The 27,422-nt window shown below is 45.4% G+C and overlaps 1 protein-coding gene and 1 non-coding gene across 5 annotated transcripts; both read right to left on the reverse strand.

Moving 5' to 3' along the window:
* Positions 1 to 6,669: 6,669 nt before the first annotated feature.
* LOC138426093 (small nucleolar RNA SNORA79) lies at positions 6,670 to 6,817 on the reverse strand. The gene has a single exon (XR_011251519.1). It is a non-coding gene; the product is annotated as a small nucleolar RNA SNORA79 (small nucleolar RNA).
* A 5,942-nt stretch (positions 6,818 to 12,759) lies between these two features.
* TREM1 (triggering receptor expressed on myeloid cells 1) lies at positions 12,760 to 27,217 on the reverse strand. 4 transcript variants are annotated; one of them, XM_069564412.1, is made up of 5 exons: positions 27,068 to 27,207; positions 22,000 to 22,341; positions 20,549 to 20,756; positions 18,936 to 18,999; positions 12,760 to 13,329 (listed from the first exon to the last, which is right to left on the reverse strand). In XM_069564412.1, the coding sequence occupies exons 1-4, from the start codon at positions 27,114 to 27,116 to the stop codon at positions 18,984 to 18,986; spliced, it is 615 nt and encodes a 204-aa protein (XP_069420513.1). In that variant the 5' UTR covers positions 27,117 to 27,207; the 3' UTR covers positions 12,760 to 13,329; positions 18,936 to 18,983. The 4 variants fall into 4 exon arrangements, with proteins under 4 accessions (XP_069420513.1, XP_069420511.1, XP_069420512.1 ...); XM_069564410.1 differs by lacking the exon at positions 18,936 to 18,999 and having other exon boundaries at positions 27,068 to 27,217; XM_069564411.1 differs by lacking the exon at positions 18,936 to 18,999 and having other exon boundaries at positions 12,760 to 13,346.
* Between the last annotated feature and the right edge of the window lie 205 nt (positions 27,218 to 27,422).

A 27,422-nucleotide genomic window follows, 5' to 3' on the forward strand; every position in this document is an offset into this window, starting at 1 on the left:
ACCTCTCAATACGCTTTCCTCACTCACCCTTTTTCATTTTCTCCCCTAGTTTAACACTGCTCCCCAAAGCCCTGAGTTCAGAGACTGTCTCTCCTCCCAACACAGAAGATATCTTACTTTCTTTCCTCCATCTAAACAGTAAATGGCTTCGGGACTCAGGGCATCTCATTTATCTCTTGTGGCCACCACATGTGCTTAGAATCTATGCTTCTATTAACCCCCTACTGTGCCCCTAGCCCTGAGTGAGGCCTTGTGAAAAATGCATTCACTGTGATAGCTGCGTTGACAAGAAAGGAAAAACCCACATGCCCTCATTCCACTCAACAGACGAAGTATAAATTGGATTCAATGTTTCTGAGGGAAATTTGGAAAGATTTATTTGTAAAAGATTTATTTATATTTATGTGTAAAAAATTGTACAAATTAATTAGACTCATGTACACAATAATTTAACACAGCAAGATATTTTTGTGTCTTTCTATTTTGGATTAAAAAATTAAGGTCTAATTTACATAGGTAAAATTCACCCTTTGCAGTAGAAAGTTCTGGGAGTCTGAAAACCCATGGGGACTTGTAACGACCACCACAATCAAGATACAGAAGTGCTTCATTACCCCTCAAAGTTTCCTAGTGTCTTTCTGTAGCCTTCCCCTCACCCCACCCTCAGTTCCTAGCAAACTGACCCGGTGTTTTTCCCTCTATAGTTCTGCCCTTTCCGGAATGTTATAAAAATGGAATGGCTCAGCGTCTAGCGTATTTTTTTATTGAAGTTAATTTCTGCTATACAGCAGAGTGATTCGGTTATACATTCCTTTTTATATCCTTTTCCATTATGGTTTATCACAGGATACTGAATATAGTTTCCTGTGCTGTACACAAAGGCCTTGCAGTTCATCCACTCAATACATATTAGTTTGCATTGTGCTCCGTCGTGTCCAACTCTCTGTGACCCCATGGACTATAGCCCACTGGGCTCCTCTGTCCATGGAATTTTCCAGGCAAGAATACTGCTGCTGCTGCTGCTGCTGCTGCTAAATCTCTTCAGTCTTGTCCGATCTGTGCAACCCCAGGGACGGCAGCCCACCAGGCTCCCCCCGTCCCTGGGATTCTCCAGGCAAGAACACTGGACTGGGTTGCCATTTCCTTCTCCAATGCATGAAAGTGAAAAGTCAAAGTGAAGTCACTGAGTCGTGTCCGATTCTTAGTGACCCCATGGACTGCAGCCTACCAGGCTCCTCCGTCCATGGGATTTTGCAGGCAAGAGTACTGGAGTGGGGTGCCATTGCCTACTGGAGTGGGTTGCCATTTCCTACTCTAAGGGATCTTCCCGACTCAGAGATCAAATCTGTGTCCTCTGTGTCTCCTGCATTGGCCGGTGGCTTCTTTATCAGTGCACCACCCAGGAAGCCAATAGTTTGCATCAGCTAATCCCAAACTCCAAATCCCTTCCCTCCCCCGGCCCCTCTCCCTTGGAGACCACAAGTCTATTCTCCATGCCTGTGAATCTGTTTCTATTTTGTTGATAAGTTAATTTCTGTCGTGTTGTAGATTCCACATACAAATGATAGCGCATGGCATTCATCGTTCTCTTTCTGACTGACTTCACTCAGCATAATAATCTCTGGTTCCATCCATGTTCCTGAAAAAGGCATTATTTCATTCTTTTTAAATTGAGTAGTGTTCTATTTATATATGTACCTCATCTTCTTTATCCATTCATCTGTTAATTGACATTTAGGCTGCTTCCATGTCTTGGCTATTGTGAATAGGGATGCTCATGAACATAGAGGTGCGTGTATCTTTTTGAATTATAGCTTTGTCCACATATACGCCTAAGTGGGATTGCTGGATCATATAACAACTCTGTATTTAGTTTTCTGAGGAACTTCCATACCATTTTCCATTGTGGCTGCACCAACTTACATTCCCACCAACAGAGCTGAGGGTTTCTTTTTCTCCGATGTGTAGCATATTAGCTGGCTTCTTTCACTTAGTATAAGGCATTTGAGATGTTGTCTGTTGTTGAATATATCAATACTTTGTTTCTTTTTATTGCGAAGCAGGATCCTACTGTATGGATGTATCATAATTGTTTATGCATATCCCTCCCAGTTCAGGGATAATAAGATTTGGTTTCCAGTTTGGGATTATTCCAGATAAAACTACTACAAATATTTACACATAGGATTTTGTGAAATAGGCTTATGTTTCACTTGGGTAAATACCTAGAGCAGGATTTCTGGGTTCTATTGTAAGCTTGAATTTAATTTAAAAAGAAAACTAATTGCTTTCCAATGTGGCTGCACCATTCTGCATTTCTACCAGTGAGCTTCCAGTTGCTCCTCTATCCTTCACAGCATTATGATGTAGTCAAGTGTTGTTCTCCCGCCCCTCATTCTAATAGTATGTAGTAGTGTTTGTTGTGGTTTTATTTGCATTTCTCTGATAACTAATGATACTGAGAATCTTTTGTTGTACCTATTTGCCATCAATATATCTGCTTTGAGATAGGGTCTGTTCAAATCTTCATTTTTCATTTGTTTGTTTTCTTCTTATTGAGTTTGAGGACTCTTCACACAGCCTGATGGGTCTTGTATCAAATATGTGTTTTGCAAATATTTTTCCCAATCTGTGGTTTTTATTTTCTTAATAGTGTCTTTCAAGAGCAAGGGCTGTAAATTCTTATGGAGTCTCCAACATATCATTTTTTATGTATCATACCTTGGTGTTATATCTAAGAAATCTTTGCTTAACCCAAGGTCACAAAGATTTTTTAACAGTCTTATTGAGATATAATTCACACAGCATAAAATTGACCCACTTAGAGTGTACACTCCAGTGGTTTTGGGGATATTCACTGAGTTGTGCAACCATCACCACAATCCTGTTTCAGAACATTTCATCACCCATGTCCATGAGCAGTCACACCCTGAATAAGTTTCCTATTACTCCTATTACTGCAAATGTGGTGACTTAAAACAGTAGACTTGTATTCTCTCGCAGTCCTGGAGGCCAGGAGTCTGAAGTCAGTATCACTGAACCAAGATCAAGATATTAGTAGGGCTACAGCGTCTTCAGAGAATATAGGAAAGAAGTTGGTCCTTGCCGCCTCCAGCTTCTGGTAGTGCCAACATTCTGCAGGTAGTGACTTTATCACTGAAGTCTTCAAAGTCAGCATCTTTAATAAAAAGGAATGAAATTGTAGAGACATGGATGGACGTAGAGGCTGTCGTACAGAGGCGAAGTAAATCAGAAAGAGAAAAACAAATATCATATATTAATGCATATATGTGAAATCTGAAAAAATTGGTATAGACGATTTTATTTACAAAGCAGAAATAAAGACATAGACACAGAGAACAAATGTATGGATACCAAAGGGGAAAAGGTAAAATGAATTGGGAGATTAGGATCGACATGCATGCTAAGTCGCTTCAGTCTTGTCTGACTCTGCAACCCTTATGAACCATACCCGGTCAGGCTCCTCTGTTCATGAGATTCTCCAGGCAAGAATGCTTTGAGTGGGTTACCATGCCCTCCTCCAGGGGATCTTCCCGACCCAGAGATCTAACCCATGTCTCTTATGTCTCCTTCATTGGCAGACCCTTTTCCACTAGCACCACCTGGGAAGCCCTTGGAATTGACATATATACCCTATTGACATTATGTATAAAATAGGTAACTAATGAGAACCGACTGCATAGCACAGGGAACTCTTACTTAGTGCTCTGTGGTGACCTAAATGGAAGGGAAATCCAAAAGAGAGAGGACATATGCATACCTATAGCTGATTCACTTTGCTGTATGGTAGAAACTAACATAGCATTGTAAAGCAACTATACTCCAAAAAAAATAAAAAATAAAAGGATCTTCAGATTTCCCTTTTTTAAAAAAGTACAAAAACAAAGTCAGCATCTTCAAATCTCTGCTTCATCTTCACACCACCTTCTCAGAACATTTTTTGTGTGTGTTCAAATCTCCTTCACCTCCCTGTTAGAAGGATATACATGATTGCATTTAGTACTAACCACCTAGTCCATAATAATCTCCCCATCTCAAAATCCTTAACTACATCTGAAAGAACTCCTCCTTCTTTTAGTCATGCAAGTATCATTCACAGGCTCCAGGGATTAGCACGTGGAGATCTTTTGGGAGACCATTTTCTCACTTGTTTTTCTCCAGGTTCCTGCCTGTCTCAGCACTGCAGCCCCAGGCCACTGCTAATCTACTTTCTTCCTTTATAGATTTCTCTATTCTGGAAATTTCAGGAAAACGAAATTATACAATATGTGGTGCTTTGTGACTGGCTCCTTTAGCACAGTGTTTTTGAGATTCGTCCATGTTGTAGCAGTACTTTCTACAGCAAGTTATATCGGTACTTCATTCCTTTAAATAGCTGAACAGTATTCCACTGTAGGGGAATACATTTTGTTTATTCACTCCCCAGTTAATGGACATTTTATCTGTTGAAACGGACTAGATGGTCCTAAAATTTATATGCAGATGAAAGGTTATAGAATAGCCAAAACAATCTTGAAAAACAAAGTTGAAGTATTTACATTATCTGATAGATATATTTGCTGTGGAGCTACAGTAAATAAGACAGTGTGAAATTAGTGTAAAGACAAATAGATCAATAGAATAAACTAGAGGATCCAGAAATAGGCCCACATATAAGTAAGTAAGTAAGTGTTAGTCGCTCAGTCATGCCCGACTCTCTGCAACCCCATGGACTGCAGGGCACCAGGCTCCTGTGTCCATGAGATTTTCCAGGCAAGGATACTGGAGTGGGTTGCCATTTCCTTCTCCAGGGGATCTTCCCAACCCAGGGATAGAACCCGGGTCTCCTGCACTGCAGGCAGATTCTTTACTGACTGAGCTACACGGGAAGCCCACATATACAGTGCATCAGTTTTTGCTAACAGGGCAAAGTGGGGAGGGTCTATATCTGCTTTGTCCATGATTCTGTGTCCTCACCACTGATCTCATGCAAGCGCTCAGCTGTGCTATGTTAACTGGACTCCGTGGCTCAGTTAGAGGCCTGGGCCTGCGTTAAGACCCCTAGATCTCTAGCCCTCTGTGTCTACTCCCCTTGTGAGCCCACTCCATGCTGGTACTGCCTCAGGCTGTTTGAGAGCTTGCCCGTTTCTCCCAATGCCTCCAAGGGCTGCTCCCCAACTCACCTCACTTACAAGAGGGCCACAAGGGGCCCCTCTTGCAAGACGCCGGTGCAGAGAACTCCCGGCTGCAGCAGCCACCCCACCCTGCCCTGGGCATGTAGCATCTGGCCACGCATCCTGGCCCTGATTCTGTGCTGTGTTCTGTCACCATCCTGCGGCGGACATGCTTCCATCCTCTCTAGACAGCCTGCGAGTCTGCCAAGGGCCAAGCCAGCCTCTCACTTACTTCTGTGAGCCCAGCTTTGCTCAACCCTGCATCACTATCCTCGCAAGTGCCTTGTTCGCATGAGGAGGGGACTGCAGAGTGGGTCTCAAGCCTCCTGCCTTTTTCCTTGCAGAGGCTGTGCAGCAGAGCAGGCCACTGACTTGCCCACATTTCACAGACTGCACAGAGAGATGCCTGAGTTGGGCATTTGAACCCTGCCCTCCAACCCTGCACCCCCTCACCACAACTCTTTGCTCACTGCCGAGCAGCCCCCATGCACCCCATCCGCCATTGTAGCCTCATTATCTATCCAGATGGGCCACACTTGCACTTGCTTTGAGCTAGCACAAGATGGCTTTGGAGTAGACTTGAGGGGAATAGGGCAAAAGGATTGAGGCACCACAATAGCACACAAACCCTTTCTTTGAGGAAGGAAAATTGAAATTCAGAAGTTTGATTCTCTAAGGGGGAAAAACATCTGCTTTAGTGAAATGGAAACTCTTCATCAAACTGCCCAGTTATGAAAATACAGTGTGCAGTCTGCTATAAAAAGTTGTAATCTGTATTAATAAGATGCTAAATTTATAACAAGAAACCAAAAGCTTTTTCAACCAGTCAGTTTTGTTGAAAGAGAAATAGAGAAAACAGTGCTGTCCAAATAAAGCTCCCCACAGTGGTGTGTTCCATGCCTCCCCAGCCAACACAGCAGCCACTCCCATGTGTGGCTGTTTGGCTCTGACATGTGACACGTGTGACTGCGGAACTGATTCTTATTTTTCTCTTAATTTTAATTTATTTAAATGCACACAGGCACATGTGATTAATGGCTACAGTATTAGCACAGGTCTAGATGGTGGAGATGGACATTCATGAGATCCTGCCCCCCTCCTCCTAGGGACACATCTCTTTGTTGTGTCCTGTTTGTGTCAAAACTGTAAAGCTAACAAAGTTAATGTATGAGAATATCTTCAAACATTGTGTAAAAGACAATATTCAAGGTATTACAGTGCTTCAGGTTGAGAAGGACATCTTGAATAAGATCCCAGAACCTAAGTCATAAGGGAGAAATGGATGGATTTAATTGCATTATCAAAATGCTGGCTTCTCGAAGATCACCGACACACCCTGTTGAAAAGGGAGAGATGAGTTTATTGCTCACAGAAGTCAAGGAGAACTCAGCCTCAGCAGAGCTGTGCGAGCATCTTACATAAGGCAAGGTCAAAATGCAATGGGAAGTTCGGTTCAAGGCAAGTCTTTCTTTTTTTTTTTTTTTTTCTTCTTCACAATTGTTTGACTCCGCAAAAATCAGAAGGCACTAACGGACAGCCAACCCATCCCCATAGTGCCCTGAGTGAAGACAAGTCAGTTTAGCTATATGATGGACTAAAATCCCACTACTTAAGGCTCCAAGCAGTGAGAGGAACAGCCATCAAAGGGGCAAGTCTTTCAAAGAAGGGGTGGGATTAAGCCTGGGGAAGGATCACAGTACAGTAGCCCAGGATTGGTAGAAAGAGCAGCCCCTATCCCAGAAGACCTGCCCTTGGTTCCTAAAGTAATCATTTCTGATTTTATGATGTTCTGAAAACTCTCAATTTACGGGGAACAGCTTTTACTTATGTGGCTGCCAAGGAAGCTGAATTTTCCAGATGTCACTGTGCAATGAATGATTATGTCAGTATCCCCGGAACAGAAGAGACTGATGGGAAATAGTCATTTTTAAAACACACTGAAGTTTCCAAGAAAAGTACCACAAATTTTGGAATTTATTTTCTGGGTCTATATCTTGTTATGGCTTCAGGGTGATATATATAGCACATAATAATATCTAAAATACTGTTTTGTGGAAATAGGAAGTTGCTATTATAACATTACTCTAAGATAGATAAGAGAATATATTTGCCAAAACACAACAAAGAGGGGATGTTTGTTTTCTACTCAGTTTATCTTTCATTGACAGCAAGGACAAACAATCTTTAAAATTTGAACTATTTGCATCTCAGTTTTGGCTGAGATTGTTTGGGCAAATGCTGTGGAATTAGCTTCCATTCCCACCTCCCTCTCTTGGGCCTCATATAATGAAAGGTCTGCAAATTCACTTCTCAGGCTTTCTGGCAGCCATGGCTCCAGAGATAATTTGGGCTCCACCAATCAAAGGCATCTGTATGAAACTTAAATTTGGAACTGAGTTGAATAGGAAGAAAGGCATCCATTTTGCTGGTACAGAGCGTGGCTGACATGAGGTAAGTATGGGACCAGAAACAATGCTGTAGCTTCCTGATTTGGAAAGTTTACTGATTCCTCAGAGTCCTGACTATGGGACAAGCAGTGGCCCCTTAATTGCCCCACCATGTATGTGGCTTTGACAGTCATTCCAAGAAACTCAGGAGTAGAAATTAAAAGATGCTTGCTCCTTGGAAGAAAAGCTAGCTTTGAAAAACCTAGATGATGCATTAAAAAGCAGAGACATCACTTTGCTGACAAAGGTCTGTATAGTCAAAGCTATGGTTTTTCCAGTAGTCATGTATGGATGTGAGAGTTGGACCATATAGAAGGCTGAGTGCTGAATAATTGATGCTTTCAAACTGCAGTGCTAGACAAGACTCTTGAGAGTCCCTTGGACAGCAAGGAGATCAAACCAGTCAATCCTAAAGGAAATCAACCCTGAATATTCATTGGAAGGACTGATGCTGAAGCTGAAGCTCCAATACTTTGGCCACCTGATGCAAAAAGCCAACTCACTGGAAAAGGCCCTGATGCTGGGAAAGATTGAAGGTAAGAGGAGAATGGGGTGACAGAGGATAAGATGGTTGGATGGCCTCACTGACTCAATGAACATGAGTTTGAGCAAGCTCTGGGAGATAGTGAAGAACAGGGAAGCCTGCTGTCCTGCAGTTCATGGAGTAACAAAGAGTCAGACGTGACTTAGCAACAACGACTTAATATTCTATTTTTAAAGGATGCATTTCTATTGTACTTAAAATAGATACATTGGATTTTGTTGTCTGCAACTGAACCTCCACTAATATAAGTTCAAAGGAAAGATCCCACATTGCAGAGTGAGCTGGGAGACCAGTATAACTCATGCAGAAAGGTATCTAAACCTTACCCACATCAAGGATATAAAGTTGTGGGGATTTTGAAGATTAGGAAAGGATGTGGAGAGACAGTTTTGGTGTCCTATGATCCTATGGGCAAAAGGGAGTGGATGCCTGCCCGTTACCTCAAGTCTAAGGAGAGGGGCTTCAAGGTCACAACTTGAAGAGCTGGTTAAGTGTCCCCTGGAGTTTGGAGGATACAGCAGACTGATATTTGACTCAAACCTGAGAACTACAACAGGCAGAGACTGCTGATGGCTCCTTGTCTCCATGGCAGAGTGAAGGAAAGATGACTGTATAGGGATCTACCAGAGCTCCAGTTTGCTGGAAGCTCCAGTTTGCTGGAATGAGTAAAGTGGGTATGTCCTGTGGACTAGATGTGAGTTTCACACATGTGAAACTTTCAGCAAAAGTTTAGTAGGTCTGGTCCCAAATAGCTGCCTGGAGCTGGAGAGACCTCAATGGAGGAAGGAAGTTAGAAGTCGATAGGTATAAGGGAGGAAAAATCATTTTCCTTCTACGCTTCTGAGTTCTTGGCTGAGACCCCTACAATAAAAGAAGATTAAGGACTTCCCTGGTGATCCAGTGGTTAAGAATCTGCCTTCTTATGCCTGGGAAGTGGGTTTCATCTCTGGTCCAGGAAGATTCCACATGCCATGGGTCAACTAAGCCCACGTGCCACAACAAAGACCCAGCAGAGCCAAAATAAAATAATAGTGAAAATAAATAAATAAAATAAAAATAACTAGCTTAGATTTTTTTAAAAAAAGAAGATTAATAAGAGAAAAACAAACAAGCTTTTAAACATGCATATCTCATGTAAAGGTGGGAGATGCCCAGGGTAAAATGAGGAACTCCACAAGGTGGTTTAGAACTCTGGCTTAAATACCATCTTCAGTTACAAACAAAAGAAAGACATGGGGAGTCTACGTGAACAGATCCAGCTGGTACTAACCTCTTTCTCTTCTCAACCCTCAATACCAGTGATCACCCTACACCTGGTTACATCACCACCATCCACCATAACTGTTACCTAGCACCTACTGTGCCATAAACCCTGAGCCAAGAATTTACATCAGTCTGCTTTCCTTTGTGTATTAATATGTATAGCTGTGCTGGGTCTTCATTGCTGTACTTGGGCTTCTCTTTATTTGAGGGAAGTGAGGGCTACTCCCTAGTTGCCATGCATGGACTTCTTATTGCAGGGGCTTCTCTTATTGAGCAATGGGGTCTGGGGCATGCAGGCCTCAGTAGGCAGGGTACACAGGCTTAGTTGCCCTGAGGTAGGTGGAGTCCCCAGACCAGGGATCGAATCCATGTCTCCTGCACAGATAGGCAGATTCGTAACCACTGGACCACCAGGGAAGTCCATCTGTCTGGTTTTAAACTCTTGGAACAACCTTCTGAAGTAGGTACCATTTACAAATGAATACTTCTGAATAGGGACTCAAATGAGGAAAAAGAGGCTCAGGGAGGATAGAGGACTTCCTAACGTCACATATTTGGAAAGTGGCCAGCTCTGTCTGATTCTAGAGCCCTTACCTTCTTTCCACCCCCTCTCCGCCTTGCTAGGAGGGCTTCCACCGTAATTTTGCTCCCATGTTGCTGCTTGGCCCTTTTGTTGTTATTTGCCCTTTCCTCTATTAATGCTCCTCTGTCTTAGTTCCTGATTCCTTTAGAGGGGGACTGCCCTCTACATATCAGTAGATCAAGGAGAGATTATTTGGTTGCCTTCACATAGTTTTCTCAACCTCAAGGTGCAGAAGAACCTCCAGCTTCTATTTCATCATCCAGTCCCTGCTGGGACAGGGTCAAGCAGGACAGTATGCATTCATGATCTTCCTTTCCTGCTTCTCCATCTCTAATACACAGGTGCCCTAATCCCACTTCAGTCCCTCCTTAAGAAATGAGAGAAAACTCCTCCTTAGTAGGTACCTCTGCTTAGCCACCTACATCCCTCTCCCTGCCTCTCCTTACCTGAGACCTGGGGTGGCAGCAGCAGTTGCCATGGCTACCCCCAGAGCCTTCCCCCTCCACTTCATCCTGCTCCCTGGATCCACTGTGCATCGGTCACTTCAGCATCTTTTCCATTTACTGGAGGATGTTGCCTCACTTGGGTGTTTTCCATCTTCCCTGAGGAGGCTTGGTTGTCAGTTTGCAGTTGAGAAACCCTGAGGAAAATGTGACAAGACAGGGCAGCTCAGGAAAATGCAGAAGAAAGAGAAGAGAGAGGTCACTGCCCTTGTGACATCTTCCTTCCTGCTTTCATCATGTCACAACCCAATTGGGAAACACTCAGCAGCTCCCCATTCTCCACCAGAGCAAGTCTAGACCCATCCATCTGATGTCCCACCTCTCTGCCACCAAGACTGCCTCCAGCCACCAAGACCTTCTTATCACTGGCCACTGACCACTACATCCCACAACTCCTCCTACCAATCTCCCCGCCCGCCTGACACTGTGTATCCAGCTTTGACTTGCCTTTCGAGGCCTGAGTCAAGCCTTCCTGATGACCCACCTTCTTCCATCTTACTCCACACCAATTCCCAAGGATGGGCATGTATGTGGCTGAGTCACTTGGGAAGCTTGGTGAACATACATCTGTCTGGGCTTCACCCCAGACACACTGATTTGATAAGTCTGGGGAGAGCCTAGGAACCTGCATTTTAACAAGCATACCAGGTGATTCTGAAGCAAGTGGTCCAAATAGAGGATGAATCAGAGTTCACCCACATCCAAAAGTCCTGTAAGAGTCAGGTAGCCCCTGAAGTGTTCCTCAGGTGCTCTGCCTGAATCTAAGGTATGTGTTTCCCTGAGTTCCAGTCCAGACGTGAGCATAGAAACCACAGTTCTAATGGTATTAGGAGTGACTCCAAGGATTGCAGTCCTGCTGTGTGCCAGATGTTTTACACAGGTTGTCTCATTTAATTCTACCAGCTTTGGAATTGTGTAATAGATATTCATCGTCATCTGGCTCTCCATCACCCAATACCCTTTCCATTTGGGGGATATGCCCCAAGGTGTGGGTCTCACGGGGCACGGAACTCTACTTCCCCTTCTACTGAGCATGGAGAAAGATATTTCTCCTGCCCCTTCTCTTTCCCCTGGCATCTATGGTACAGAAATGTGACTTGACCTAAGTGGCCAAATGCATGATTCTCAGAGGGGTCAGTTCCCAGGTTGGTGAGGAAGTCCTCACAGGATGGCAGAGGGCTCAGGGAGGGGAGGACTGTACCTTAGCTCTCAGGATACCTGTTTCAGAAAGGGAGGGGAAGGGCATCCTGATGGTAAGAATATGGATCATGGGTGGTAGAATATGTTTGCTCTCGGGGAATTTAAGACAGCTTTGGCCTTGGCCATCCCTGAATAGGAATGGAAGGACTCATCATCTCCTCACCACTAGTGACCACTAGTGGGGTCCCTTCCCCTTTAGAGTCAGAAGAGGTAGAAAATCAGAAAGTACTGATTTAAATCATTTGGTGGGCCTGGATACCTGTTTCATGGATGAGCTTGAGAGTGAAGGGGGAGTTGTAGGGGCAGAGAGAGAGGCAGAGGAAGGCAGGGGGTGGTGCCAGCAGGGCACGTGGGAGACAACCTCCAGGAGCCTAATTGGCGAGAGCTGGTCACCACCAACCCTGCCCCTCCTGTGATACAAGGAAGAGGCACTTAGATAGAGCAGGCTCCCTGTTGTCCTGGTCTATATGGCTTTGAGGCGCTTGGTCTTCAGTAAAGGAGCTCTAGTTTTTGTCCCTGCCAGTAAGCGGTGACGCCCTTCTCATGTGGTCTCATTCCAGGCATGGATCTCTGCCTTTGTGGGGTTGTTCTGAGGATCCAGTGGCCAGATGCACCCCCACTGATGCCCACAATAAATGCACACCATAGACAAATGATATTGCTTTACCAGTCCTCAGCCATGGATCCTATCTCATCCTCCCAGTATTGTCCCAGGATACACCCTTCTGGTTAGCTCAGTTCCCCTTTCCCAAATATGGAATTCTTACCATGACATCTCATCTTCTCTTTGCTCCATGGTTTTCAACAATCTTCTGGGAGTGTTGGAAAAGGCCGTAAATGAAGGGGAGAAAGTGAAACATCTGATTCTAGAGGAGAGGAAAGCCCTGGCAGCTGAGAGAACAAGATGCTTCTGTACTGGGAACTCTGTCCAGTTCAAGCCAAAATGTTGTAGTCCAGGGTGAGGACCAGAGCAGAGTTAGCAGCTGTAGCCTCTGTGCCTCACGACCCCCACAACCCGTGACAGTGAAAAGCATCAGGCAGTGTCTTCATTTTTTAATATTTATTTACTTATTTATTTATTTGGCTGTGCCAGGTCTTAGTTGCAGCACGTGGGATCTTCGACCTTCGTTGCAGCAAGCGGGATCTAGTTCCCCGACAGGGATGGAACCCAGGGGGCCCCCTGCATTGGGAACTCAGACTTAGCCACTGGGCCATCAGGGAAGTCCCAGGCAGTGTCTGTATTTAATGCAAACCCTGAGCCGCCAGTGGAATGAGCAGGTGTGGGGCCGTATCTTCTCTTGTGAGGGAACAAAGCACACCCAATGTTATCAGTTAAATGAGGGGAGTTAGCAGGGCCACGAAGGTGGGATCCTGAGCCTTAGACGTCACCTGAGTTACAGATCAGCTCATGTCACTGACCCCCGCCTCTTTCCCTTATGCCCCTCTTCAGGCACAACTGCCAAGTGGACACGGGTGGAGGTTGGAGGTCACTCTTGTGGATTCCTGTGGCTAAGATGCAAATGACCTCTGCGTGACAGCAAACAGACCGATGAAGACCAGGGTCTTACTCAGGAGTCCACATGCTGCGGGAATGACGATGCTGATCCCAGGGGCCCTGGGGGAGACAGAAGACTGAGCGCGGCTATTGACACGGATGCTCCCACACATGCGCGTGTCTATCACGGGCTTTCACACCTCGTGGCTCATCTGCTCCCAATCCCTCCTTTCCCCATACTGACTGGCTCTGTCACGTGCCTCTAGTTTGTCCCATCACCTAAAACTACTGATTAGAAATATACTTAGTAGACAGCACAGAGTCCACGTTCAGAAGAGGCATCAGGGAGAAAGGACAGGAGGACAAGGCTCCTTCCTGCTTTCATGCAGTAGAGAGAGCGAGGGCTCCCAGAGCAAGGAAAGCTGGCTTCCATTCTCAGCATCAGGACCTATCCTGGGAGAGTCACCTCACCTCTCTGGCCTCATTTATAAACTGAGATTCCAGTCCTCATCAAAATCCCATCATGAATTTTCATAGACCTCAGCAACGTGATTCTAAAAGTCCTGGGTAAACATCAGTAGGTACTGTAAGAGAAGGACGCGAATGAATGGAGAAACTTGGCTTGTATAGACTCAGCAGATGCGGAAATAGGTTGTGTGTGTGTTCACTTGCTTCAGTTGTGTCTGCCTCTTTGCGACACTATAGATTGCAGCCCTCCAGGCTCCTCTGTCCATGGGATTCTCCAAGCAAGAATACTGGAGTGGGTTGCCATGCCCTCCTCTAGGGGATCTTCCTAACCCAGGGATCAAACCCGTGTCTCTTATGCCTCCTGCTTTGGCAGGTTCTTTACCACTACTGCCACCTGGGAAGTCCGTGGAAATAGGTTATAGCACAACTCATCCATAGAGATGAGACACCAGGTTGAAAAGAGAAACAGCAGGGAAACAAATAGAAGTCCAGATATAGATCCAAGGATAGTTAAGAATTCATATCTAAGGAAATCGGCAGCCCAAAAGGTAGGCAAGAATTGTCTAGTAAATAAACAGTCTTGTGATTCCTGGATGGCAAAATGTAAGAAAAAGTCATTGCTTCTATCATTCACACCATATAGCAAAATAACACCCCCCTTACCGATGGATTAAGATTAAAATAAAGTGAAAAAAATAGAGAAGGCACCAGGAAATAGGATAAACACAATTAAGGAATAAAACAAAGCAATAATTTAAAAATCAACATGTTTGCCTATGCAAAACTTAAACCTGAATGTACAAGCCTGCAAAGGGAGAAATGATACAACAGCCATAGAAAGCAGCACAGGTCCTTTTGTGCTAAAATCTACCCCCAGCCTGCGGCGCTGTCTTGCATCTGCAGGAACTAGATGTCTGAGGCAGCCAAGTTCAGCCCTGGCTGCCCTGGCTAGGGACTGGGGCGGAGGCTGGAAGGCAGTGCCTCTCTAGACCCTCAGGCTTGCAGCTATGCCCCCTGCAGTGCAAGCCTGTGCCCGGGTGCAGCCCTACTGTCCAGGGAGGTTCCAGCTCTGGGCTCCACAAACTGTGCTCTCTCCAAGGGTCTCCTGCCAGTGCCCTGCCTTATCCCCTCCAAGCCCTGGAACGTTTTCTTGCACAGAGCTCCTAGAACATGTCCACTCTCAAGGGCAAGCGTTGCATTCCTTTCTGAGGCTGTATGTGGGCAGCCAGATACCCCTATCCCACCCCACCCTAAGGCACTCCAGCCACAGTGCTGGGGAATTCCTGCGCCCCTCACCGAGTGCTGGGAGTACAAACGCTCCAGCTCCCCAGCCCCTCTCCATACAGACAACTCCTGTGATGCCCAGAGGCCCCTCGCTTTTGTTATGGCACCGTTTGCTAGGTTTCCTTCCCTCCCAGTCCCACTCCCCAGGAATGGTTTTTCCTGGGATCCCTTCCTAAAGCATTTGCACAAGATTTTCTCCACAGCCTGCCTCCATGGAACCCTCCGAAGACAGGGTGACAGTGGCTTCCTCTGAGGTGCCACACCCTCCAGCCCCAGATAGGTGCCTCTGCTCCTCCATCTCCTGGACAAACTGCTCCCTCCACTAAATTCCCTCTTTTTCAAACAGCTCAGTGGCTTCTACCTTCCCAGCTGGACGCTGACACATAGGATGGTTCATGTTAATTAAAACACATAAATCCAATAGGTGAAGGAGGTATAGCCTTTAGTAGGAATATGGGTGAATGTTTGCACTCTCAGTTTATACTCTGGAAAATTAGTGGGAAAAAAAGAATAGCATTTATTGTAAAGCTGTGTTTTATTTTAAATGTTTTAATGATCTCCTACTATGTACCAGCCACTTAGGCACAACAGAAGGGGAAGAGGGCACTCTGCCTCTACCCTATGGAGCTTAAGGTCCACAGTAATAGATGAAAGCAAGTTCCAGCTCATGTCTGATACCATGCAGGGTCCTGTGGGGCTCCTGGGCACAAGGTTTTTGTGTCCCCCATTTCTTTGATTGTAGGAAACAACCTTCATTCAGCCTCCATGGCTTTCCCTGAGCCCCAGGGGGCAGATTCAAGCCGTTGTTAATTAGGGAAGGGAGGGGAAGCTAAAGGCAAAGGAGGAAAGGGAAGATATACCCATCTGAATGCACAGTTTCAAAGAAGAGATAAGAAAGCCTTCCTCAGTGATCAATGCAAAGAAATAGAGGAAAACAATAGAATGGGAAAGACTAGAGATCTCTTCAAGAAAATTAGAGATACCAAGGGAACATTTCATGCAAAGATGGGCTCAATAAAGGACAGAAATGGAATGGACCTAACAGAAGCAGAAGATATTAAGAAGAGGTGGCAAGAATACACAGAAGAAGTATGCAAAAAAGACCTTCCTAACCCAGATAACCATGATGGTGTGATGACTCACCTAGAGCCAGACATCTTGGAGTGTTGAATTCAAGTGGGCATGAGGAAGCATCATTATGAACAAAGCTAGTGTAACTGATGGAATTCCAGCTGAGCTATTGCAAATCCTAAAAGATCATCATCTGTGAAAGTGCTGTACTCAATATGCCAACAAATTTGGAAAACTCAGCAGTGACCACAGGACTGAAAAAGGTCAGTTTTCATTCCAATCCCAAAGAAAGGCAATGCCAAAGAATATTCAAACTACCACACAATTGCACTCATCTCTCACACTAGCAAAATAATGCTCAAAGTTTTCCAAGTGAGGCTTCAATAGTACATGAACCAAGAACTTCCAGATGTTCAAGCTGGATTTAGAAAAGGCAAAGGAATAGAGATCAAATTGCCAACATCTGTTGGATCATAGATAAAGCAAGAGAGTTCCAGGAAAACATCTACTTCTGCTTTATTGACTATGCTAAAGCCTTTGACTGTGTGGATCACAACAAACTGTGGAAAATTCTTCAAGAGATGAGAATACACTTTACCTGCCTCCTGAGAAATCTGTATGTAGGTCAAGAAGGAACAGTTAGAACCGGACATGAAACAATAGACTGGTTCCAAATTGAGAAAGGACTACATCAAGGCTGTCTATTGTCACTCTGCTTATTTAACTTCTATGCAGAGAACATCAAGCAAAATGCCAGGCTGGATAAAGCACAAGCTGGAATCAAGATTACCTGGAGAAATATCAATAACCTCAGATATGGAGATGACATCACCCTTGTGATAGAAAGCGAAGAGGAACTGAAGAGCCTCTTAATGAAAGTGAAAGAGGAGAGTGAAAAAATTGGCCTAAAACTCAACATTCAAAAAATGGAGATCATGGCATCCATTCCCATCACTTCACGGCAAATAGATGGGGAAACAATGGAAACAGTGACAGACTTAATTTTCTTGGGCTCCAAAATCACTGCAGATGGTGACTGCAGCCATGAAATTAAAAGACACTTGCTCCTTGGAAGAAAAACTGTGACCAACCTAGACAGGATATTAAAAAGCAGAGACATTACGTTGCTAACAAAGGTCTGTCTAGTCAAAGCTATGATTTTTCCAGCAGTCACGTATGGATGTGAGAGTTGGGCCATAAAGAAAGCTGAGCACCAAAGAATTGATGCTTTTGAAATGTGATGTTGGGGAAGACTCTTGAGAGTCCCTTGGCCTGCAAGGAGATCAAACTAGTTCACCCTATAGGAAATCAGTCCTGAATATTCATTGGAAGGACTGATGTTGAAGCTGAAACTCCAGTACTTTGGCCACCTAATGGGACGAACTGGAAAAGACCCTGATGTTGGGAAAGACTGAAGGTGGGAGGAGAAGGGAACATCAGAGGATGAGATGATTGAATGGCATCACCAACTTGATGAACATGAGTTTGAGCAAGCTCTAGGAATGGGTGATGGACAGGAAAGCCTGGCATGTTGCAGTCGTAGAGTTGCAAGGACTCAGACACGACTGAGCAACTGAACTGAACTGGGGATGCAAGACCAGGGAGAAAACGTCAAGAGCAGCCTCCGAGCAAGGTCCTGTTTCCCATCAATCGTTGTTGTCATTCAGTCACTCAGTTGTGTCCGACTGTTTGCAACCCCATGGACTGCAGCATGCCAGGCTTCCTCGTCTTTCACCATCTCCCAGAGTTTCCTCAGACTCATGTCCATTGAGTCTATGATGCCACCCAAACATCTCATTCTCTGTCATCCCCTTCCTCCTGTCCTCAATCTTTCCCAGAATCATGGTCTTTTCCAGTGAGTCAGCTCTTTGTATCAGGTGGCCAAAGTATTGGAGCTTCAGCTTCAGCATCAGTCCTTCCAATGAATACTCAGGGTTGATTTCTTATAGGATGGACTGATTTGATCTCCTTGCAGTCCAAGGGACTCTCAAGAATCTTCTCCAACACCACAGTTCAAAAGCATCAATTCTTTGGTGCTCAGCTTTCTTTATGGTTCAACTCTCACATCTATACATGACTGCTGGAAAAACCATAGCTTTGACTATACAGACCTTTGTCAGCAAAGTGATGTCTCTGCTTTTTAATGTGCTGTCTAGGTTGGTCATAGCTTTTCTTCCAAGCAGAAAGTGTCTTTTAATTTTGTGAATTCAGTCATGATCTGCAGTGATTTTTGGATCCCAAGGAAACAAATTCTGCCACTGTTTTCACTTTTTCCCCATCTATTTGTCATTTCAAGTGATGGGACTGGAAGCCATGATCTTAGTTTTTTGAGTGTTGAGTTTTAAGCCAGCTTTTTCACTCTCCTCTTTACCCCTATCAAGAGGCTCTTTACTTTCTCTTTCTGCCATTAGAGTGATATCATCTGCATCTCTGAGGTTGTTGATATTCTCCTAGCAGTCTTGATTTCAGTTTGTGATTCCTCATCAGTGGATACAGACAATATCTTTGAGCTGTTTTGCAGATACTGAAACCCCCTCCAGGTGATAGAAGTTAACAAAGATTAATGATGGTCTGCCACTCACAAGCATGTAGACCCTAGACCAGTTGGACCTGAAGGATAAGGATGCTGACTCCTACTTATGTCATCACCAGCCCATCAGAAGAATGTTCAAGAGCTGATCACACTCTCTCTGAACAATTACTACAAAACTTGTCACTATCTTCCCCAAGTTGCAACACATAGTTTTGAGAACATTAGCCCACGGTGGCCCCCTTTGCCTAGCAAAGCAACAAAGCTACTCCTTTTACTTCACCCAAAATTGTCCTTGAGATTTGATTTGGCACCAGCATACACAGAATATGAGCTTTCAGCATCGCATCTATTTTGACAGATATATTTTTACCAGAGCTCTGTAGTGACACTGCTTCTCTTCCTCATTGTGGATCTCACTTCAAATTGTTTCCAACCTTTGGAAAACAAATTGACAGTATGTATAGAGGAAAATGGCTTTCCCAGTAGCTCTGTGATAAAGAATCCACCTGCCAATGCAGGAGATGCAGGTTCAATCTCTAGGTCAGGAAGACTCCCTGGAGGAGGAAATGGTAACCCACCATAGTATTCTTGCCTGGAGAATTCCATGGACAAAGGAGCCTGGCAGGCTACAGTCCATGTGGTCACAAAGAGTTGGACACAATTGAGCATGCAAAGACACATACAGAACAGTATAAATGTTGGGCTTCTTTTAAGGGAATTTCTTTTGAGTGAACAATTTCAAAGAAGAAACAGACATCTACAAATATATGTTCATCTCAAAGTTATCAATACTACAAAAAATGAAAATAATCTCAGTGTCTGAAAACAGGCAAAGGATTATGTGAGCAATGGCTTTCTATTGATAGAAAAGTATGCTGAAATTCTGACTACAAAGACTAGGGAGCAACACTGAAGAATAGGTTTAGCCAAGAAAAAATAATGAAAATATGTATAATTAGGATTAATGCCACATTAAAATATATCCAAGCATGAATAAAAGCTAGAAGAGAAGATGGACAAGAAACGACACATTAGATTGGTAGGAATATGGAAGAATCTTTCTTTCACTGCTAAGTCAACATTTAGTGATAAACACACTCTAAGATAAATCAACATTTAATAATAAACTGTATAAAAGGGTGAGCATGCAAAGGTCATGGTTCTTAGCTTTGCCTGCACATTTTAAGAGTCCTGAAGATCTTATAAAAACTACTGAGACCAGCCCCACCTCCAGAAATTCTAATCCTTTTGGTCTGCAGAGGTCACATGCATCAGCATTGAAAACAACCCAGGGATTTCCCCAGTTGTCCAGTGATCAAGACTCTGCCTTGCAGTGGAGGGGATGCTGGTTACATCCCTGTTTGGGAAACTGAGATCCCACATGCTGCAGGGTGCATTCAAAAAAAATTTTTTAATAAATAAATAAAACAAGCCAAATAAAAGCTAATGCTCCAGGATATCCTAATGCACCTCACTTGCTCAGAGCTGTTGGGCTAGATTATGAATTCCAGCTCTGATTTTTTTTTCTACCCTCCCCTACCCCCTCCAACCCCAACCATAGAAACAAAGAAACTGAAGCCAGAGAAGAATCCTGAGTGGCCTGAAGTTACACTTTCAGTCGATCTGGCTGACATTAGAATCCAGGGTCTCTTTTCCCACTACACCATTACGGGTTTGCTGAGCCCTTGGAATTCAGCACAGATGCCATTTCCCTCTCCTTACCCCTCTGACATGCAAGAAGCAAACACAGAGGGAAACGGTGGGGAGAATGGCAGCCTCGTATTGCCTCCAAGAGCATCCTCCTCTCTCCAGCACCAGCACACTCCTTCTTCCCCTGGGGAGGTCCACCGGACCGAGAGGACTCAAACCCACCCTGCCCTCTACCCTCCCCCATCCCTCACTCCCCACACCCTCTCAGCACATGGACTGGGAATCAAGGGACTTGGTGTCTGATCCAAGGGCCCCGAGACCTGGAAACCATACCTGGTGACATGTGTCACATTTGTGGGGGTGACTGTGAGGCCAGGAGAGGAGAGCCTATCGGCTGATGTGGGGACGAGTTGGGTCACGGGCCTGGGCCTGGGCCTGGGCCTGGGCCTGGGATGGAGCTTGGTGGTGACGGGAGGTAGGGTGGGATTCTGAACAGAGATCTGGCAAGGATACTCATCTGAGTCAGGGGTTCCCAAAGAATCTGCAAGAAAGCACATTGGAAGGTTGGACAGATGATGGATAGCTGGAAGGAGGAGTGGTAGAGTAAATGGGACTGAGGAGGGGAATGAACATGGCCACTCATGAACCAAGGTTTCCTTTTGCTTTTCATTTTAATAAAGAAATAGTGTGACATTTTTGGGGTCAGAGATGGGGAAAAGGAAAGAAGGAGGGAGGGAGATAAGCAAGAAGGAAGGTATTTCCAGGCTATTCATGTTATTGGAAATACACTTGCCTGCCATTCTTCACCAATCCATGTCTTCACCACCAGCCCTTCTTCAAGAATAATTCCCTGATTATCTTATACCATTCTCTCTGCCTTGCACTCACCTATACCTGTGGCATATTGCTTTGCAAGTTATCTTTCATTAATATAGTGCAGATACGTCTTGTCTTCCTTAGATGTGGGCTCCACAGGGGCTAGGCACTTGAATCTGCCCCCGTTCTAATCTGCTTTCCTTAATTCATCCAGTCAACATCTGTGGAGGCCCTACTATATGCCAGGCACTTCATCAGTTGCTAGAGATATAGAGTTGAATGAGGCACAGATTATCTCCTCAAGGTTCTCAAAGATGAATACGGGAGACAGTTAAGGAAACTGGCCACTACTTCATCCAGCGAGACAGAGCTGTCTATAAAGAGAGCACCAAGCGAGCCCTGGTGCTTTGCTACTCAAAACAGAAGCCATGGACCAGCAGCATCAGCATTGTCTGTGAGGAAGCTGGAAATACAGAATCTAGGTCCCATCCTAGATGTATTACATTTAAAATAAGACCCCCAGGTGGTCTGTGCCCTCTTAAGGTCGGAGGAGCACTGCTTTGGAAGCACCCAGGAGGGGCCTCAGATGCATCCTTAGGAAGGGAGGGTGACTCACAGAGGCTTCCCAAGGAAATGACTTCTACATGAAGACCTGAAGCTTGAGACTAAAGTGTCCCAAGTCCATCACTCACCTTTCACCTTATCCCATTTCCTACAATAGCACAGCATGTTAGGTTCTGCTCCCAAAGAGGAGTCCCACACAAAGAATGAGATGCAATCCCTTCTTACCGTTAGACCAAACGTCTCTCAAAGACCTCAAATGAGAAACAAGGAGCTTCGAGAAACAAGGAGCAAGATCATAAGCTTCTAGAAATCCTGAGCCACAGCCCTACTGGTGCTCCCGCCACCTTCCCACTCGACCTGATCTGGCTCTCCCACCCTCTCCCACCCACCCCCAGGTCACTCACTCTTGGTCACCACCAGGCGGACTGGGTGGAACAGGATGATGGGGTCGCTGGGTCCCAAGATCACACATCGGTACAATCCTGAGTCCTCCACTTGAAGGTTGGTCATTCGGACTTGCAGCATCCCTTCACTGGGCATGTCTTCTAGGAAGTACTTCCCCTTCTGGACTTGACTGGACCCCTCTGTGATTGCCAGTGTCTGGACCTCCCCGTTATCTTTCAGCCTCTGCCAAGCCTTCTGGCTGTTGGAATATATGTTGGTATTGGTAGGACAGCTCACATTCAAGGTCTGCCCCTCTGCTAGAGTACACTTCTCCTCGAATAGTTTAGCGGCAGCTTGGATTTCTGTAAGCAGAGAATTTGAGTTAGGCTCTGTGAGGAATAGCTTCCTTCTTTTTGGGAAAAAAAAAAGAGAGAGAGGAGCCACCTTTCTTTCTTGTTAAATCACCTGATTTTTAGACAAGATTCTCAAGGTCTCCAGAGAAGATGCAGCTTTCCCTGCAAGTTAGCATTAGATCCCAGATCTTATCATTGCAAGTAGTTTTGGGAGGTGGGGGTTCATTTGGTTTGTTTGTTTGATTTTGACCACAAAAGTTAGACTGTGTATGATTTGTGCAAATCAACTTTCATAAATGACTGTTTTTGAGAGGAAGAAATTGTCTGAATAGAGACAGAGCGTGGGACACGTGCTAAGGCCATGAGTGACAGGGGCATGATGGGAGGGAACGATTATAGAGAAGGATGTACAGGGGGGCAGAACAAGACTGCCGAATCCTAACCACTAGACCACCAGGCACAGGGTGCAAAGTGGATGTGAAGAGATGTTACTATCAGAAAGTGACTCTTCTGAACAGCTAGAGGAACTTCATCTACGTCAGAGGAGAGAGACCAGTTCAAGAGACTATTGGAAAAATGGCAAGGAAGCCATCTCGAGGACATGGTGGACATTGATGTCTGGTGGTGTGGTCTTCATGTCTCCCTTCCTTGGGTAGCAGATCACCTCTTTCTCAAGGTGCTCATCTTTCTCATCCTATGTACCTTTACTGATGGGGCTGCCCGTATTCTCCAGGATAGACACAGAGACACAGGCTTAGCCAAAGAATCTCACCACCCTGGCCATGCTGATTGGCCTAGATATGGGCACATGACTAAGGCTGGGCCAATCAGAAGCCTCTGTTGAGACTGCTGCTCTTTCTTACTGTGTTGATTGGTCTATAGGATGTTGCTTGCATCCAAAAGAGTTCTAAATATTACAGACTGTCAAGGAGTCACAGCAGTGGTCTTCCACTGGGGACAATTTTCCCTCTGGGGACACTGGGCAGTGACTGCAGATATTTTTGGTTGTTATAATTGGGAGTTATGCTGTGCTTAGTCACTCAGTCATGTCCAACTCCTTGAGACCCCATGGACTATAGCCCACCAGGCTCCTCTGTCCATGGGATTCTCCAGGCAAGAATACTAGAGTGGGTTGCCATTCCCTTCTCCAGGGGATCTTCCCAACCCAGGGATCGAACCCAAGTCTCCCACATTGCAGGTGGATTCTTTACTGTTGAGCCACCAGGGAAGCCCAAGAATACAGGAGTAGGTAGCCTATCCCTTTTCCAGGGGATCTGCTCAACCCAGGAATAGAACTGAGGTCTCCTGCATTGCAGGCAGATTCTTTACCAGCTGAGCTACCAGGGAAGCCCCATCATTGGGAGCAAGGAGGTGCTAATGGCATCTAATGGATAGAGACCAGAGATGTTGTTAAATGTTAAACATCCTTCAGCGCACAGGCCAGCCCCCATGAGAAAAAATTAACCCACCCATAATGTCAATAGTGCCAAGGCTGAGAACCTCTGGATCACAGGGACAAAAGTTTCAATCACACTCTTGAATGTTGAACTTAGAATTGGCATGAATTTCTGGTCTGGTCCAAGGGATCCTTGCTGATGGGAGGGCCAAGTAGAGTTGAAGTAATAAGATCTAGGTCTGTGTTTTCCACTGGACACAGCAGGACTCCCTTCACTGAGGGTCTATAGTTTATCCATCCAGGCCTGAGATACCTTCCTTCATGGAAAACCAAATAAATAATGGGCTAGATAGTGGTGGGTCAATCCACCTACCATTACTAAGATCAGGCTACCACTACCTACAATTATTGCTGCTTTTATTAATCTAAATGCTAGTGTCCCCCTAAAATTCGTATTTTGAAATCTTAAACTTCAAGGTGGAGATAGTTAGGTCATAAGGGCTCTGCCCTCAGGAACAGGATTAGTGCCTGTAGTAATGAGGCTCCGGGGAGCTCCCTTGCCCCTTCCCCTACATGAGGATACAGTGGGAAACTGGTAGTCAGTCTGCAGCTCAGAAGAGGACCTTCCCCAGAGCCCAATCATGCTGGTACCGTGACCTTGAATTTCCAGCCTCCAGAACTGGGAGAAGTAAATTTCTGTTGTTTATAAGCCACCCAGACTGTGGTATTTTGTTATAACTGCCCAGATGGGTCAAGACAATAGGAGTCACAGGAGACAGATTGCTCACAAACCTGCCAGGCTCTTGTGAATGGAGAGTGAGAAACTAACGCACAAGTGAAGTCTGTACATCACTTTTTGCACCATTTCAAGAAAGGACTTCTCTATATTATTAATGTAAAAAAGAATAACAAATACCTTCTACTGCTAAGTGTTAAGACACTCTCTCATTTAATCTTTATAACGTATCCGTTGATACTGCTGTTTTTCCTAGTTTCAAGACAAGGAAATTGGGAGACAGAAAGTTTACTTAATAACCCAGAAGTTATTATGTGATTTGGGCTTCCCAGGTGGCTTAGTGGTAAAGAATCTGCTTGTCAGTGCAAGAGAGAGGGGTTTGATCCCTGGATTGGAAAGATCCCCTGGAGTGGGAATGGCAACCCACTCCAGTATTCTTACCTGGAAAATCCCATGGACAGAGGAGCCTGGCGGGCTACAGTGCGTGTAGTTGCAAAGAGTTGGATGCAACTGAGGGCACACACACATTGTGTGATTCACCCAAGGTCCCACAGGAGAAACGTGGGAAGTCAGGATTCAGACCCTCATAGTCAGACTCTAGAAAGTGTCTGACTCTTGGCGACCCTAGTCTCTAAACTAGGAATAATAGTAGTATCAACTTATAAGTTATAAAGATTAAATGAGAGAGTGTCTTAAACACTTAGCAGTAACTGTGACCCCATGGACTGTAGCCTGTCAGGTTCCTCCATCTATGGGATTTTTCCAGGCAAGAATACTGGTGTGGGTTGCTGGTTCCTTCTCTAGGGGATATTCCTGACCTATGGATTAGAACCTGGGTCCCCGGCACTGCAGGCAGACTCTTTACCGTCTGAGCCACCAGGGAAAACTCTAGAATCAGCTCTAAATCTCTGAGCTAGATTGCCCAAAGCAGCTGTCTAGTTGGGATTAAAGCCAGTGACAACCCAAACGAGAATAACTGACGAATAATTCTATTTCCCAGGATACAGGGTCTAGAAGGAGCTTTTATGTTACACCCTAAGCTACCCTGATGGGACTCAGTGGGAAAAAAAAAACACTGGTTTCCTCTCAGTCTTCAACCTTCCATCTTCTCCCAGTTCTCCTGGAAAAACATGAATAAGATACAAGGAGGGACTTCCCTGGCTGTCCAGTGGGGTTGGGAATCGGTCTGCCAATGCAGGGACTCAGGTTCCATCCCTGCTTCAGGGAGATACCACATGCCAAGGGGCAAGTACGCCTATGCACCGCGACTACTGAACCTGTGCTCCAGAACCCGTGAGCTGCGACAAGAGAAGCCGCCGCCACGAGAAACCCATGCACTGCAACCAGAGAGCAGCCCCACTCACCCCAACTAGAGAAAGCCCACGCGCCGCGACGAAGACCCCGTGCGGGCGGATAAATGAATAAAACTAAAAATAAATCAATAAATAAACACAACCTCCACTGCAAAATGAAAACAGATCTTTAAAAAAAGAAAAGAAAGAAAAGACGCAAGGAAGTGCACTGGTCCATGGGAACCACACTTCCATGTACCCCATCCGGATCATCACCCCAGCTCCAAGAAGTCCCGGAGCAACCCTGGTCTGCAGGCTCTACCAGGTGATTACCCAGGACTTTGCTCAAGGCAGCGGGTCCCCGGAAAACATCCTCTCCCTAGAATCTTTTCTGTCTTTCCAAAGAAACGTTTCTTTTAATTCCTTGTTGATATGCTCCCCTTCTCTGCTTATTTTCCCGATGTATTCATGAGGACTGGGAGCAGGAACAAAGAAAGCTCCAAGTGCTTCCACTTTTAGTGAAGGTGTGAGCTAGGCAGGAAGAGGAGAGAAGGGCCCCAGCAACCCTGCGCAGCCCGAGCAGCAGAGCCTCAGGGCCCTGGGATCACGGCCTCTGTGAAAACGGGCACTTTTCTCCTGTGCACTTCTGTGTCCTCAGCAATAGCAGGTCTCCTGGCCCATGCTTGGCCACTGGGAGGTATTTATTGAATGGACTATGTCTTTGGGGTTTAGGCTTCCCTGGTGGCTCAGTTGGTAAAAAGCCTGCCTTCAGTGTGAGAGACCCAGGTTCGATCCCTGGGTGGGGAAGATCCCCTGGAGAAGGAAATGGCAACCCATTCCAGTATTCTTGCCTGGAGAATCCCACGGATAGACATGGGGTCACAAAGAGTTGGACACAACTGAGTGACTAACACTTCTTTCAACATCCAAAGCACCATGATGGAATATAAAGGGAAAAAAATGTCAAACTCAAAAACAAAATTCCCTTAGGTCATGTCAAGGTGAGATTTTTCTCTACCATTAGTTTCCCACTCGGGGTTTTGCATGTCCCTGACAACATCAAAAGGCACAGGCATCTTGCTTCCCTAACCCCCCCCCTTTAGTTCTGTTCTCAGGCCCTGTGTGTTCTCCTGATTCTTTTAAGTCTGGGTGGAGAAACCCAGCGTGGCATATCTACTGGCTGGCTCTGTCTTGGGTGGCCACAGCCCTGGAGCTTCAGAGGAAACGGGAGACCTTTCTTGTGGAGGGCTTGGCCCCAACCCCAGGTCCTAGGCGGAGAGCTCACCCGCTCACGCCTCCTCCGCATCTTACCTGGGATGAAGAGCATCCAGAGCAGCCCCCAGAGCCTGGCCTTCCTCATCCTTCATGTGCGCTGACTCCAGCTGTTCTGTGGCTCCTGGCACAGCTACAGAGAGACACTCTACCCCAGAGGCTCCAGAAAGTTGCACAACAGGATGTTATGCCATTGCTGGGAGGTGCTGAGTCTGATGCTGTGTTTCATCACTGGGTATCTTGGCTCCAGACTTCAAGGACAACATAGGGATCCAAGACTAGGCTCATTCATAGACCAGAAAAGATGCAGGATGATATAATACAGGACAGTGAATAAAGAAGAAAGAAATCCAAAAGGTTCCTTACTAGAAGCAATGAAAGGCAGATTTGACAG

This window comes from Ovis canadensis, chromosome 20, assembly GCF_042477335.2.
Source record: "Ovis canadensis isolate MfBH-ARS-UI-01 breed Bighorn chromosome 20, ARS-UI_OviCan_v2, whole genome shotgun sequence".
Lineage (NCBI taxonomy): Eukaryota > Metazoa > Chordata > Mammalia > Artiodactyla > Bovidae > Ovis > Ovis canadensis.